At 33.9% G+C, this 14,522-nt stretch overlaps 1 protein-coding gene across 4 annotated transcripts; it reads right to left on the reverse strand.

The window, feature by feature from the left end:
* Positions 1-609: 609 nt before the first annotated feature.
* Positions 610-14,308, reverse strand: LOC110815364 (haloacid dehalogenase-like hydrolase family protein). 4 transcript variants are annotated; one of them, XM_088214761.1, is made up of 29 exons: positions 13,717-14,308; positions 13,113-13,213; positions 12,972-13,028; positions 12,788-12,882; positions 12,486-12,585; positions 12,092-12,150; positions 11,752-11,876; positions 11,302-11,419; positions 10,854-10,941; positions 10,618-10,696; positions 10,317-10,377; positions 10,123-10,198; positions 9,647-9,724; positions 9,398-9,508; positions 9,187-9,282; positions 8,314-8,436; positions 5,283-5,480; positions 4,587-4,691; positions 4,383-4,447; positions 4,119-4,212; positions 3,755-3,912; positions 3,613-3,662; positions 3,380-3,501; positions 3,191-3,298; positions 2,711-2,803; positions 2,336-2,372; positions 1,614-1,861; positions 1,259-1,408; positions 610-910 (listed from the first exon to the last, which is right to left on the reverse strand). In XM_088214761.1, the coding sequence occupies exons 1-29, from the start codon at positions 14,078-14,080 to the stop codon at positions 746-748; spliced, it is 3,324 nt and encodes a 1,107-aa protein (XP_088070887.1). In that variant the 5' UTR covers positions 14,081-14,308; the 3' UTR covers positions 610-745. The 4 variants fall into 4 exon arrangements, with proteins under 4 accessions (XP_088070887.1, XP_088070890.1, XP_088070888.1 ...); XM_088214764.1 differs by having other exon boundaries at positions 13,113-13,232; positions 13,717-13,851; XM_088214762.1 differs by lacking the exon at positions 9,647-9,724.
* Between the last annotated feature and the right edge of the window lie 214 nt (positions 14,309-14,522).

Genomic DNA, 14,522 nt, shown 5'->3' on the forward strand with positions numbered 1-14,522 from the left:
AAAATGGTTTCCTTAACAATTGCATTCATGATAAGAAAGAAAATATAGGGCATATGGGCCTAGGATGTGGTTTATATGTTTGTTGAGTGGATTAATATAGCAGCAGAGTCGCTTCTATTAAGTTTTGGATCATGCAATAGTGTCTGTGTGTATGTATACGTACTTGGATCAAACTTTTTTCTTTTTCCCTCTCTCATGTTTTACATGTTATCTTAGGACGCAGTAAGACCATCGTAACCTCGTCCGCACAAGTAAAAACATTTAATTAACGGTCACTTTTCTTGAAAAATAATTATTGCATGGAAATTACAGAGAGAGACAGAGATCGACAAAAGAAAGCAAGACGACGCATAAAGAGAGAGAGAGAATACACGAAAGAAAGAAGGTCGGTTCTTGATCATTCGTACGTCATCTGAACCGTTACAAGGTATTTATATCTCTTTTCTTCACTAATCTTTAGGAACTACTTCGGGTAATTCGTTATTCTCTTTAGCTAGTTGTTATCTGTTATTCACTTAGAGTTGGCCGTTATTCTCAGAAGTTAAACCGTAGACTGCCTATTACCCATATATCAAGAATACTCTGTTTTTCTCCCTGGGGGAGGGTCGGTAGAAGAAGGATATGATTCATATAAATTCAGTATAATGCTTTCATGGTATATATAAATTTCTTTAAAAATAAAGAACAAAAAACTATAGATGTACATAGAGCGGGATCTTACAAATGCTTTAGAAGGGTAGTATTGTCAGCGCGCAGCAGGTAGCTGTAAACTCCCTGCAGAAGCTTTGGGCTTCACCAAGTAAGCAAGTTTGATTTCCCCAAGTGTAGAGTCCCGAATTTCCTCTTGGAAGGATACCTCAAACACAAGTGATTGGTACAAACAGACCTCATCTTCTTTACAATAGTAAACCTGCAGAATGAGTGAGTTTCATGTACTTCAGCTGAAAGCTCTTAACACTCAAAATATTCAGCTCTCTAATAATGGAAAATTGTTAATTGCAATATTAATCATTTTCCAAGCCTGGCTAATTCAAATAGCCAGCAACTCAATTGAAATAGTGACTGCTAAACATTGTTTAGGCAGTCAATAATTATGTGGAGAGGCCACAGCCTTCAACACATCTATTGGCAATTCAAAATCGCCTGGTTTCTATTACCATAAAGTGCGTAGTTTTGTATTTCTTGCAATCATTTGTTTTTCAGATAATTTACTTGTCCTGGATTCCAGATGAACCATATAATCCAAATAGAACCAAACCTTGCAATTAATTCTCCCTACTGCAACTGAGGGTGAAGATCTCCTAAAATGAAGAACTGCTGATCCTTGCGGACTTAGGTTTCCATCTAGGGGATCAATAAATACTGCATTTTCAGGATCTACATCGACACTGAATTTGCTAGTTGCCTCCTGCAATTGTAATTATGACACAAAATATGAATAAAGATAAACTATAAGCATAAATCCCCCAATGATTATGCTGCTGTGAAATGTGACAATAGTGCAGAAGAGAAAAGCAAAGCTATATTACTGAAGGTCAGAATTCCAAGAAGATTTTTTTTTTTTTTTTTAATCACAGGATTGTGCATGTGCACGGGGGAGAGAGAAGCAAGACCTTGGAAAAATGGTAAGTTTCAGGTAAGGATATTTCGATAGACATGTTGCCCTCACTGGAGGAACCACCATTAACAACAATGGTCTGTGTGTCAGCAGATGACCGTCTCCTGAGACGTTTCAAAGATCTGGACATTGGAGTCGGAGGCTGAACTCCTTTCAGCTCCAGTGTAAGAAGTTCAACTTCTTCCTTGTTCAGATCTAAATATCTGATAACGTTGTTGTTTGTATCAGCAATGAAGAATCTTCCTGAAGATAAAAATAGAGGCATCAAACAATAATATTAGGGTCAAGGGTTGAGAAATAATAATAGAGTTAAATAGCATATTAAAGTTCATTTGATGAATCATGAAATCCAATTCTGGGTTGTGATTTAGAGATATTGGGTGCAACCATTTATCATGAGATTAGTTATAAAGCTTTAATATAGATGGCAATCAAAGAGGAACTGGGAAAAGATATGTTCCCCTTATGATTCAAGTTCTCAACGCCTAGTTCCTCAAAAGAGGAAAACTCCCAATATTTAACTCTTAACTACACTCTCCAAAACCAAAACATCAATGGTTAGCAAATAGAATCATGAAATGGACCATCATACAGTTCCCTCAGCAGAGAATAAGAAAAAGGAAGCGTTGGAATCTCAACAAACATCAGATAATATTTCATAATTGCATCCTAGTTGGACAGATAAACTTCTAAAAAATAAAAAAGAATTGATGATACCATTTCCTGCATCAACAATTCCTGCGGGCTCTGAAAGCTGCAAAGTAAACATTAAAAATGATTGGAAGTGCTCTAAATATGAGATTAAAGAAGGGAATACATTTACATGATCTAATTCTAGTGATTAAAGTCTATGAACAAGTTTCCAGGTGTCATTGTAAGATTTTCTACCTACATCAGAAACCAATTCATATTAAACTTACCTACTAAGTAGCACAACAGTCTAGCAAAAGGGAAATGCTCCTATAACTAGGGGAATCTGATTTTCCATATATCAGAAAGACGAATAAATTAAAAATAAAAGAGATAAATGTTTATGATACTTAGCAATCACAGTGTGGTTTTTGAGGATATCTGTTATCCTCCAAGTCCAACCTGAGCTGTCAAAGCTGTTCCATCCTTAAAACCAGCTTTCCCAGTCCCTGCTACAGTACTAACTCTTTTACTGGCTGGATCTAGCTTCTTGATCTGAAATTCAGGGAAAGAAAGCCTCCAATCAGTATAGAATTTTTTGAACGCTTCAGAAATGCAATTTAATACTGACACCATGACATGTGACATTCAGAACTTCAGGATTGAAATACATGGCAGGAAAGATTTACAAATAGCTTTCCTCATGGTTTTCTCTCATGTTCCGAAAATAACAACTAATTGAGGGACAACAGAGAATAATAAATTGATTGGTTAAGCACGTTCCCTATAAGAGTGTCATAAGTTGAAATCCTAACATCACAATTGTAAGGTTAGACTTCACTCGAACTCCAACATGCTACCTCTAGTTTCCAGCGTGCATAAATGTGTAAGCTGCAGACTATAGCTGTTAAGAATCCTATAATATTGTTATTGAGTAACAACCTTGTGATTATAGCTATCAGCTATATAAACTTGGCCATCTCTAGCACATAAGACACCCAGTGGATGTTGAAGAAGTACTTCAGATCCCACACCATCGTGATCCCCAAACTGCAAATTCAAACATCCACATTATGAAACTTAGAATCTGCCTGTTATAAACCCGCCCTCATAATTCAAAATTAACATGACCTTAAACAAATTTTCGGGGAAAATTGGGTCACCACCAACTAGCAATCTTGATCCTCCTGTTTTAAGATCAACTGCCCGAATGGAGCTACTCTCACTATCAGCAATATAGAGCTCCGTCAAATCTATATGCAACATTCCAATGAAACTCCCATCAAAGGAAACTTCCAGTATACATAAGGCATTTTCAATACTAGTTGAGGATCAAAAGCAGTCAAACTTATCCAAAACATTACCAGAACTTAGTGAAATTCCAGAAGGTTGTGCAAATGATGTGCTTGTGGAGCTTCAATGAGAAAACAGAAATGAACATCAATGTTGAATTTTTAGGTGTCTGAAAATAGTAATTTCCACCTGAAAGAAAATCCAATATATTACTTTGATCCATTCAAGTTCTTTTCATAGCCATCACCACTAAAAGCTCTTGTAACTCCATCAAGAGTGTTGTGTTCCCAGATCTGATGTTGGCCAGCCATTGCAATGTAAACTTTCTGACTGACAGGTTCATAGCAGACATCCCATGGAGAGTTGAGAAGCTGAAAAAAAATGAATGTGAATTTAAGTCCAGGAAATCTAATTGGAGTTAAGGTACTTTAGATATTACAGGGAGTAATTTGGGTACTCCTAAAGATACAAATACAACCAACATCCAATTTAATGAAGCTCTAGTATGTACATGACCATGCTTTATATGAATCAAGGATGCAATAAAATCCTGGATAATGCATTGATTCCATCTTGCCTGAGAGGTTCCTTTCTCTCCACCTTTATAGTCAGAGCCTTTTGTTCCATTTCCAGCAAGCGTCCGGACTGTCTCATCAACAAAATCAATCTCCCTACAGTACATGTTCATAGTTTAGAAACCAATTTCCAGAATAATAGATTGGGATTCAACCCATGCATAGTTGTATCTAAGGGGAACAAGTGAGAGGTGGAAAAGAAGAATATTTATAACCTTCTTTTTCAGCCATTTGATTACTGAATATCAAACGAATAAACCACCTACCTCAAAGCATGATTTTCAGTATCTGCAACATAGAGGAGATTCTTTTTCGCATTGTAAGCCAGGCCCTTTATAAAGAGAAAATCACAGAAGAAGCGACATAAAAATGAGGTGTAAAAGCTTGTAGCAGTAGATGCTCAAGTTTCTAAAAGTATAGAGCCAAAGCAGTAGCTAAACATACATCAAGAGATTTTAATTTAATACAACCTGAGGATGATTGAATGTGGCATCACCAAAGGAACCATCACGGAGACCCTCCTCTCCAGTGCTCCCAATTTGGGCGATAAAATTCCCATCTAGATCAGTAACAACCTGAACTTCAAATGTGACAAGATGATTAAAGGACTGTCCACATATGTCATCACACGTTTATATATGCATGTCATACATGTGAGAAAAGAAAAAGAACCAAGTAAGCATTGATTTTTCAGCTTAAGGTTGCATAGCAGGGATAAGCTTAGAAACCATAAAGCAGCTGTAAAAAAATCTTTCTATGTTTAGGTGCATATGCCATATTCCCACACACAGAGAGACACACACACATGCATTCTTTCCTTTTTAAACACATTCCTTTTTCTCATCTGTACTCAATGCTTTTCTTGTAGGGAATGATTTCTGTGGACATATATATATAAACAGTTATATTTTAACATATCGTCTAAATTCACGATAAATACATGTCAAATTAAAATTATAGGAATAAGGATATAAAAAAGGCTGTGCTGTGGTTCTGTTCTAGGAAACCACTATTGGGATATTTGACTGATACCGGTGACTTTATAGAAAGTGCAAAACAACATGCAGCATTTTTCCATTCATTTTCATTTCAAGAAAATGCAGAAAGTTTACAACTGAAGCCCATGAGTATCAGGGAGGGTAGAGCAAAAGTTAGACAGAACCTACAATGCGGTTATGGTTACTATCTGAAATGAACAGCCGGTTATTAAGGATGTCAATTGCCAGTTTGCCAGGGAACTTCAAAGGAGAAGTCAACAAGCGAGGATCATTATCTTTCTCCAGACTGATTGGAATTGGTGTGTTGTCCAAAAGCTTCTTCTCCCCATAAAACAGAAGAGCTGCCTCCACTATGTCATCAAGATCCTTCAAGGAAAATAAGAAAGTCCTAAAGATTTATCATTTGACATGTACATCAATGATTTCATATGTTTTAAGAGGCAACAACCTACCAAATTAAGAAAATAATCATGAAGCAGTGATACATGAAAATGCAAGCAGCCGGAACAATAGAACTGAAATTTTTATCAGGAAGCAACATGTAATATTGTGAAAAATAATTTAATGTTCCAGATATCCAAGGAAAAATATGAATTAATTCAACTTCCGTTTTCTAAAGGATTATGAGATTAAGTTCATCATCTTAAATGGCTCCTTATTCTAGGTAGTTGCAACTTGAAATGGCTATATTAATACGAAGATTAAAAAGACATGAGTGCCCAAGTAGTTCTGAAATATCAGCCAAGCACAGATCTTAACGAATGTACTCAATCAGGCACTCTTAATCAGGGAGAGAACTGTTATAATGGCTGAACAGCATGAACCTATGATCCAGTAGGAATATTGTAATACCCAACCCAGGAAAGTACTATGACTTGATTATGGGCCCAAGAGAAGTTATACTATTATCTAATAAAACTTATGAACTACTTTAGAATTTAGTATAAGTTATTAGGAATATCTTTTTTAATTATAGAAATATCCACCCTATAAATGTATGCATATATATATATATATGTATATATGAGTTAACTGTTAGCTTTTAACTAAAAGAGTCTAAAAGAACCCTAAGAAGAGAAGTTCATATCATATTTATGCATATTAGATAGGTAGAAAACGAAAAAAAAAGTAGAGATTTGTAAAAAGCATTTCCAGCGAGTTTGTTCTTTTCTTCAGCAAACTTTTTGCTACAACCTATTTTGTCTACAATTTAAATTTCATAAGCTTTCGATAGATACTAAAATTGCACAATTTGGATTAGAATTAAAGAAGTTATGAATTTTTTAAATTGAAAACTGCAGATAAACCACGAATAGTGCAGCATAGGATTTCAGCCGTGTTTTTCATTTTTTGGCATACTTTTGGCTATCAAACTATTTAATTTATAATTCAGACACCATAAATTTTCCATAAATACCAAGATTACATGATGTGGATGAGAATTGAGAAAGTTATAAATTTTTAAAGATTTAGGATTTCAGAAAAACACAAATTGTGCAGCAGTAATATTCCGGCTGTATTTTGATTTTTATGGTCAAATTCTGGCCAACAATAATGTGTAGTTATAGTCTGTATATAATAAATTTTCTGTAACTACTAAATTGATGAAGTTATGAATTTTTTGAATATTTAAGATTGCTGTAAAAAATGCAAGTTGCAACAAATTTAGGCTTCCGAATCTCCATTTTCTAGTAACCTTTTTGATTGATTTTTTATTCTAAATTATAGTTCTATGCAAGAATGAATCATTGCTTAATTTGATTTGTATTAAGAGAATTGAATTTTTAAAATTGATAGCATGTTATACAAATACGAAGATCCAAACCTTAATTTTTGATAGGCAATTTTAAGATGCTAAAATAGATAACTTGGGCGATACTATAGCTGAAAATTGTGGAAATATAGACATACTTTCAATCTTAGAGTTAATGGGTTATATGGAAGAAGTTGTGAATTTTGGGAATAATAGACTTGTGTATTAAATCCTAAGAAATTTGATAACTATTTAAAATTCGACTTTGATATGTAACTTGACTAGATGCCATTAAATTTCAAAGATTATATATTATGTTTTTTATTGATATTCATATGCATTAATAATTTTTTTTATATTTATTCAACATTTTAAATGAATAGGATTTAAAAGAACTTTGGGCATTTTATTGAAAAAACTTAGCTTCGGCATTGCAGGTGATTAGTTCTTAACCTATTTTTGGTGTTTTATAATTAAAAATTATTTTGAATTTTATGGAATTACAAAATTATTTATTTATTTTAGAAATATTTATTATTATACAAATTTTCTAAAAATACGTATTATGTATAATTTATTGTTTTGAGTATGATTGAGTTTATATTTTGAAAAGGAAAGAAATTTTAGTTTATCTACTTTGACGAAGATAAGAAATATGTCAACTACAATATAAGAGTTAAATATGGCTCTAGACCTTAGCACAGGAATATAGTGCAGTAGTAGCTACTAAACATTGTGAATTTTTTTTTTTACCAAGACTTAGTTTAATTATCTTAAATGTTTAATTTGAAAATGAATTTGAATTATTTTACGACTTCGTTTTCTTTATTATTTACTAACTCTATTTTTGATATAATTAATAAAATTTGTTTGATCCTACTGGCTTAGGTTTTTTATTATTTACTGGACTGCGAGCTCACTCCATTATCTTTCTTTATAGATTTTAAAGAACAAAGTGTGAATGGAGAATTTGGAATGTGTAAATGACTGAATATTCTAATTTAAAAAATTAAAATATATTAGTTCAGTTTTGTATTTGTATTGAGATATTATTTTCTTTAAGAAATTTAAATTTTTTAAGTTTTGAGGCGAAGCTTCAATTTGGAGGATTTATCGATTATTAAGTTTTCAAGTGTATTTTGATCAAGTTTAAGATTTCTCTCCGGTGTTGTGTGTTTATAAAATTTTTCTATAAATATGCAAGCATTATAAGATACCTAATTTTGGGTTTGAGGAGTTTTAGATATGCACCTCTACAGAAAGCTCTGTTTTAGGAAAAGCCCCAAACTTTCTCTCAGTCTCACCAGCTTATCAGTCCCCGAATAAGTAAACCAACACTAAGACCTACATACAATATGCTTCTTTGTCGCTAGAGCAGTCTGATTAATTTAAGAAAGATATTAAGCCAATATCTGAACATGAATTATGTAAACAGTATATCAATACCTTTCGGCGGCCTTCACCTGATAGCTGTGCAAGAAGCTTCCCGTTGGGCCCAACAATAGCAAATGTTGGCCATGAATTTACACCTAGCTCTCGCCATAAGTACATATCTCCATCATTAACAACCTAAATCAATGAAGAATAGCAAAGTCAAAAGGTTTTCTCACAAAAATTTCTGATTTAAATTTCTTCATAGACGACATTTTTCCATGAAGGTATTCAACACTCTCTGTATGTATGCACTGTTTTACTGTGCACAAAGTAACTTATATATTGATGACTAGAGTATTCCTTCAAGCAAAAATATACACGTGGTCCAACTTATCTTCGTATTTATGGGAGCTCATGGTGTTCAAACACTGGATGATACTTAACAACAAAGCAAAACTTTTGACTCTCTAAAACTAATATAAAAATCAAGGTCAGGATGGTTTAGACCAGAATGACGAACTCAAACTATTCAAAATTAATCCGAAAGAAAAATAAATAATGGTTTCCATTATATGCATATTGAGCTAATTTATATTCAATGACCAAAAAGGCAAAACATTCAATTAGCACAAGCAATTAGTTGTCTCACTTGGCAGAAGTCATGACCAAAAGATAACTGTCTTTAATAGGTACAAGCAAGGGCATATAAATATGCAGCACAAAATGTGTAGAGTGTACCAAAGTGTCTAGCAAGATAGTTGAATTTACCAAGACACAAAGTAACATCATTCAACATACCATTTCTGTTTCCTCCATCATTGCCCACCAAATATTTCTTAATACATGATTGTCTTTCTTTTAACAAATAATGTTAAACATACAATAAAATTACTTCTCAAGAATGGTAAGATTCTGCCTTGATGAGATCACAGAGGTTGAACTTACAGGGTGTGTAATGCCATATCTTAACACTGCATTACGGATGGCTTCCAAATCCTTTTCATTGTCAAATTTCGCTGAATGTACTCCCACAACAGTGAACTGTAAAGTAATCACATAATGCAGCCAAAACATCAAACTTGAAGTTCACATCATTCTGGAAGAAAATTCATGCAGCCAAGAGGTAGAATATCTGAAGCATTGAAGAGAAGCATACCGGCATATTATTGTATTTCTTCTCCAGATACTCTAGATCAGGCAATACATGCATACAATTTATGCAACAGTAGGTCCAGAAATCAAGCAAAACTACTTTTCCTTTCAAATCCTGGTCAAAAAGTTGAATTTCAAGTTACACACACTTAGATGAACGATAATTGCAGTAATTTTTTATCTTTTCCCCTATGACAAGGGACATGCAATCGAGACTGGAAATCACACCCTAGAGAAGGGTGGAAGTACTAACCATCGAATCGAGGCATGATTTGTATAGCTTACAGTAAATCAAAGTTCTCCAAGAATAACTGGAGTTTCTGATGCTATACTGCAAGATTTTTCACCATTATAGTGCTTTAATATATTGTTTGTATTAATTCATAGTGCTTTTATATATCAATTTCCAGATTATGATTGATAGGAAAATATTAACATTTATTTATTTTTCATTCTTATAGCTCTCTGGTCAGAAGTTGTCTTTGATTTTGAGCATGATTTTACATAATTATGAACAAGTAAAATAAACATTAGAATTTTGAATCTACACGAGTATGAGGTTGTATTTTTTTATCACAAAGAATAAGGGGAAGAACGACTCAAAATAAATCATAAAAGCAAACAAATAGGATAAGCTATTGTGAAAACAAAAAGAAAACACAAATTTTGTATTTTGATGCTTTCTTCTATATATAAAAGTAAAAAACAAATTCAATTCACAGAGTTTACCCTCCGGAGCTGAAGTGGAGCTGTATTCAGCCAGTCAAGTTTAGATGGAAATTCTGGCACAGTGGGAGCTGTTCCCCTAACAAAGCAGAAAATGATAGATTCAAAATAGATTAAACTTAAAATTTGCAGGTTTCCACTGCTAAATGTTTCATAAAAATGTATCAATTAAAGGTGAAGGGAAGAATTGTTCTCACCTCTGCTCTAGGTCAGATATATAGTCCACAAATTGTTGGACTCTTGCATTCCTTGATTCAACTATAAAAGGTAAGGTAGATACTAGTTAGGTATGTTACAATTATGCATATAAAGAATAGCAAAAGGCTCTAAAACCAACAGAACCATCTATTTTCAAAGCTTATTCATTTTTTTAGATAGAAAATATGAAGAACAAGAATAATAAAAATAACGGCGAAATGTTTAAGTTACTGAAGAAATGAAACAAAAGGAAGCAGAGGGGAAAATTAATTCTATGAAGATATATCATAGAAAATCTACCTCTACTTTGTTCAAAAGATGGACTGTTGATCCCAAATAACACATTCCATATTGCTTTTGGGGATGCATATTGCATTGCCTGAAAAGGCATATCAGCACATCAAACAACTAAATTAGTAGAAAGAAAATTTTTTGCTTCAATTGCATTAAATAGGAATTAAAATGGAAAATGCCAATGCTCAACATCCCTAAATAGGCAGAACTTTCAGAATTGTTATGAATTAAATCAGTTATACCTTCCAGTTTTGAATGCCAAAGTAAAGACAAGAGAGAGCGACACCCAAACTTCCATATCTCAATATCTCTCTCCGAGAACCCTGCAACCTGTCCACAAATTATTTCTGCAACCTCAAAGTGAATATGCTAGAAAAGAATTTATTTCTCCTGAAATCAAACTTAGTACTAATGATTGGTTATCATACATGACAGACCTCATCATTTTCAAGTTTAAAAGTATAATTTCTAATTAGAAAATCCATCAAGCAATAAACAAAACCCTTTTTGCTCTAACCAAAGGCTTCACAGATTCACAGTTCCTCAATTTAAAGCATAGCTTATTGTGGAGAAAGAAAAGAAAGTAAAGTGAAAGTTATCCTAAAATAACCAAGTTTACACAAGAATGAGAAATTTATATGATAATAAACAATGATTCGTTCAAATTTTTAGATGCAGAGCTTGCCTTACCGCCCAAGTGAAAGAGTTGTTTCCTCTGTAGCTTTTCTATCCTCTGCCCCTCCATTGAGGATTTCAGTAGAAGTATTGACAGAAGCATCCAAAAACTGAGACTCCTGTATCTTCTCATCTGCAATGTTATGATTTCATAAGACCTCACTGCATCTTACTATACATAATTTCACCTACTACCCAGAAAAGAAATTTTAACAGAATAGAAAAAGATAAATTTTAGTCTTGCCTCTTCATCTCTTCTAAAAATCAAGGCTTACCATCTAAAGTCAATTGTACATAATTGTGGACTTTATTAATAAAAGAGAAAATTTTCCAAATGCAGGATATTCAATTACAAAAATCATCGTCTTCCCCAAAGATCTTAAATATGCTGCCACTGTAGCTTCACAATTTTACAATGTCAATCTTACAAGATGAAATTTGCAACTTGTTCTCAGGACTACATACTATCGAAACCTGAGCCACCACTCAGAATATCATCAAGTGAAACACTTCCTATCTCTTTTCTGATGAGTGAAGGACCGGCATTCTTAAGAGCCTCTTCTGACACTGATGTCGTGACGGCTATACATCTGCAAACAAACAGTGGTAGTTAGTGGCCAACAGAAGAAGAAACCCAGTATTATCTCAAGGAGAAACAAATAACTGATAAGCAGGACCATGAACTAATGCAGTGCATTAACTTGAGGAAAAGTATTGTATTATACTCTAGGTGCTGAAACAGTCATAAAATTACATTCTTCGAGATGAATGAATAAATATAGCAAAAGCATATGAGCACAATCACCTCATATCTGCAGCTTTGGCAGCCTCCACTCCAGCTAGGGCATCCTCGATAACAATACACTGGGAATGGAAATTATTTTTTCCTTCAAAAGGAGTTACTTGAAAATATGAAGAATATAATATAAAATCTACATAGAAAAATCTCAGAATAATGAATTATCATGAAGAGCAGGAAAAGGAAATGCACGAAAAGTTCAGATGGCAGATAAAGAGCTAAATTTTTCTTCAAAACATTGCAAGACGTTCATAATACTGGTGGAGTCTTTCAAAATCTGAAACAGTGAAAACATATTTCTTGATGACATTTTCATTCTTCAAAGTCTTAACTGGGACAATAATATCTCTTGAGGCAAAAGATAAAATAAACTATGAAAATACAATGTCCTTGTCACTACCTCACTTGGGGGTACATTTAAGATCCTTGAAGCAGCTAAGAAAATATCAGGAGCAGGTTTCAAGTTCTCAAAAGCGTCTGCTGAAACAATAGCGTCAAACCTGATAAGAAGATTGCAATAATATATTACAATATGAACCAAACACCCCACTGCAGAAAGTTATATGTGATGCTGAGCTCTATAACACTGTCAAATTTGGTTAGAACAAAATACATCCCAAAAAATCAGAACGATTTAGGATAAATATTTGATATTATTGCAAGAAAGATTAAGATACACAGCATACAATTAGGCAAACTTACATTGACAAAGGTAAACCAGCAGCAGCTAAATTTGCATCCACCTTGATACGATCAGCACTTGAAGCAACTGCAACTTTTAGACCTTTGCTTTTACACTGTTTTACAGAAAAGAATTTTCTCATATAATCACTAATGCAGCAGAAAGGTGATAATATCATGCCAAACAGATCATTGACTCATGTACCTGAGTGACAAGTTCAAAGGCACCAGGGAATCCTATTCCAGAATTTGGCTTTGCATACTACAAAGAGTAATACAAACAAAGAGTCATTATTGCATTAATAACTTCCCCGCCCAATTAGGATTTGAATAGTAGATCAATCACCTTATTCAGATATATCTCGAAGAATCTCTTCTTTGCAGCTTCAGGATCAAATCCTTTTACTCCTTTAACGGAGGCAACGCCTCCTAAAAAATTTGCTTCACCTGGTGCATCGAAATCACTCTTACCACACAAATCAGAAAATGGAACTAGTTATATTTGTATTTAAAACCTTACTGCAGAATGACTAAATTGTGCGAATTGACAATTGAAACCACAACGTCTAAGACCCAATTTCGACTACCAAAACAAAAATAAATGTGGAGATGATAAACAGCCCCTTGTTGAATTTGTGTTGGTATTTTGACCTTTGATTCTAATCATGAATGACAAATCTTGCACGTATATTAGAATAATCAACATTAACCAAACCATTACAGTTTATAAATTGCCAACTTCTAACTAACATCATAATGAAGCAACCTTTCCATGATTTCCGTAGTAAAAATAAAAAAGGTCCTGAATTTGGAACTTCTTTCAATGCCAACCCAAATAATAAAGCACTTGGAAATTCTTGAAATAGTCAAGTGAGTTCTAACTCAGACAAAGTGATCAACATTACATGATTTACTAATATACTGATTAACCCAAACAATCCTTCATTTACCTGTTCCCGTGAAAGGCACAAAATCCTCAACAGTGACTTCAATTCCCATTTCTGCAAAAACGTCCACGGCTGCTGTTCTGGAAATCTCCTCGCTGTTGCAGAGAACACCATCCATGTCAAACAGCACTGCAGACACCTTACCCCACTCACTTGTAGCAGTTTCTGACACATTCTTCTCCTCCACCCCCACGGATGACCTTTCCGCCGTGTTTCTAGTAAACATTGATCGTTTTGATCTCCAATGAGTGTAGGAGCTTGTTCTTAAGGTTGGTCTTGGTACTCTGGGATTCAAAGTGAAGAAGACGGAGAGTCTTGTGGGGTGAAAGAGGAAGGAAGAAGGAGGAACCAGTAGCTTCAAAGCCATGGTGTGGTTGGGAGGGGTGACGATTCAACTGATTGGTGCTGCTAGTGGCGGGTGTATATTGTGTGTATATATCTTTTGGAGGATTATATTGTGCATATATTTGACGAAATTAATACTGCTTAATGAATGGGAAATTGGATTGGTATTTCAGAAATTGAATTTGGGTAAGCCAGGTTTTAGTGGTGGAGAAATGGTTTTGTAATTTTCTTGTCAGAAATTATTTTCTTTTCCATTTATGTAGGTGGAGCATTGAAGAACTTGATGTTTTATCCATTTAGTGACCACTCTTTCCTTTTTGGGCTTAACCCAATTAACTCATCAAATCTTTTTTTCCCATTTGAAAATTTCGGGCTGAATCCAGGAAATGATTTACATGTTTAAGTAGAATAAGATTTGAGCTCAACTAATCAAATTCAGATTAATAACTTCAGAAAAAATAAAT

Source organism: Carica papaya, chromosome 3 (genome assembly GCF_054855325.1).
Source record: "Carica papaya isolate Zhongbai chromosome 3, ASM5485532v1, whole genome shotgun sequence".
In the NCBI taxonomy this organism is placed as follows: Eukaryota; Viridiplantae; Streptophyta; class Magnoliopsida; order Brassicales; family Caricaceae; genus Carica; species Carica papaya.

What these genes read in the sequence shown, in the direction of transcription:
- LOC110815364 (XM_088214761.1), bottom strand. Translation starts at nt 14,080, where the DNA reads ATGGCTTTGAAGCTACTGGTTCCTCCTTCTTCCTTCCTCTTTCACCCC. An exon ending in AAGAACTTGAATGGATCAAA is followed by an intron (nt 3,663 to 3,754) that starts GTAATATATTGG and finishes TTCTCATTGAAG; the next exon opens with CTCCACAAGCACATCATTTG. An exon ending in GAACAGCTTTGACAGCTCAG is followed by an intron (nt 2,373 to 2,710) that starts GTTGGACTTGGA and finishes TTTACTTTGCAG; the next exon opens with CTTTCAGAGCCCGCAGGAAT.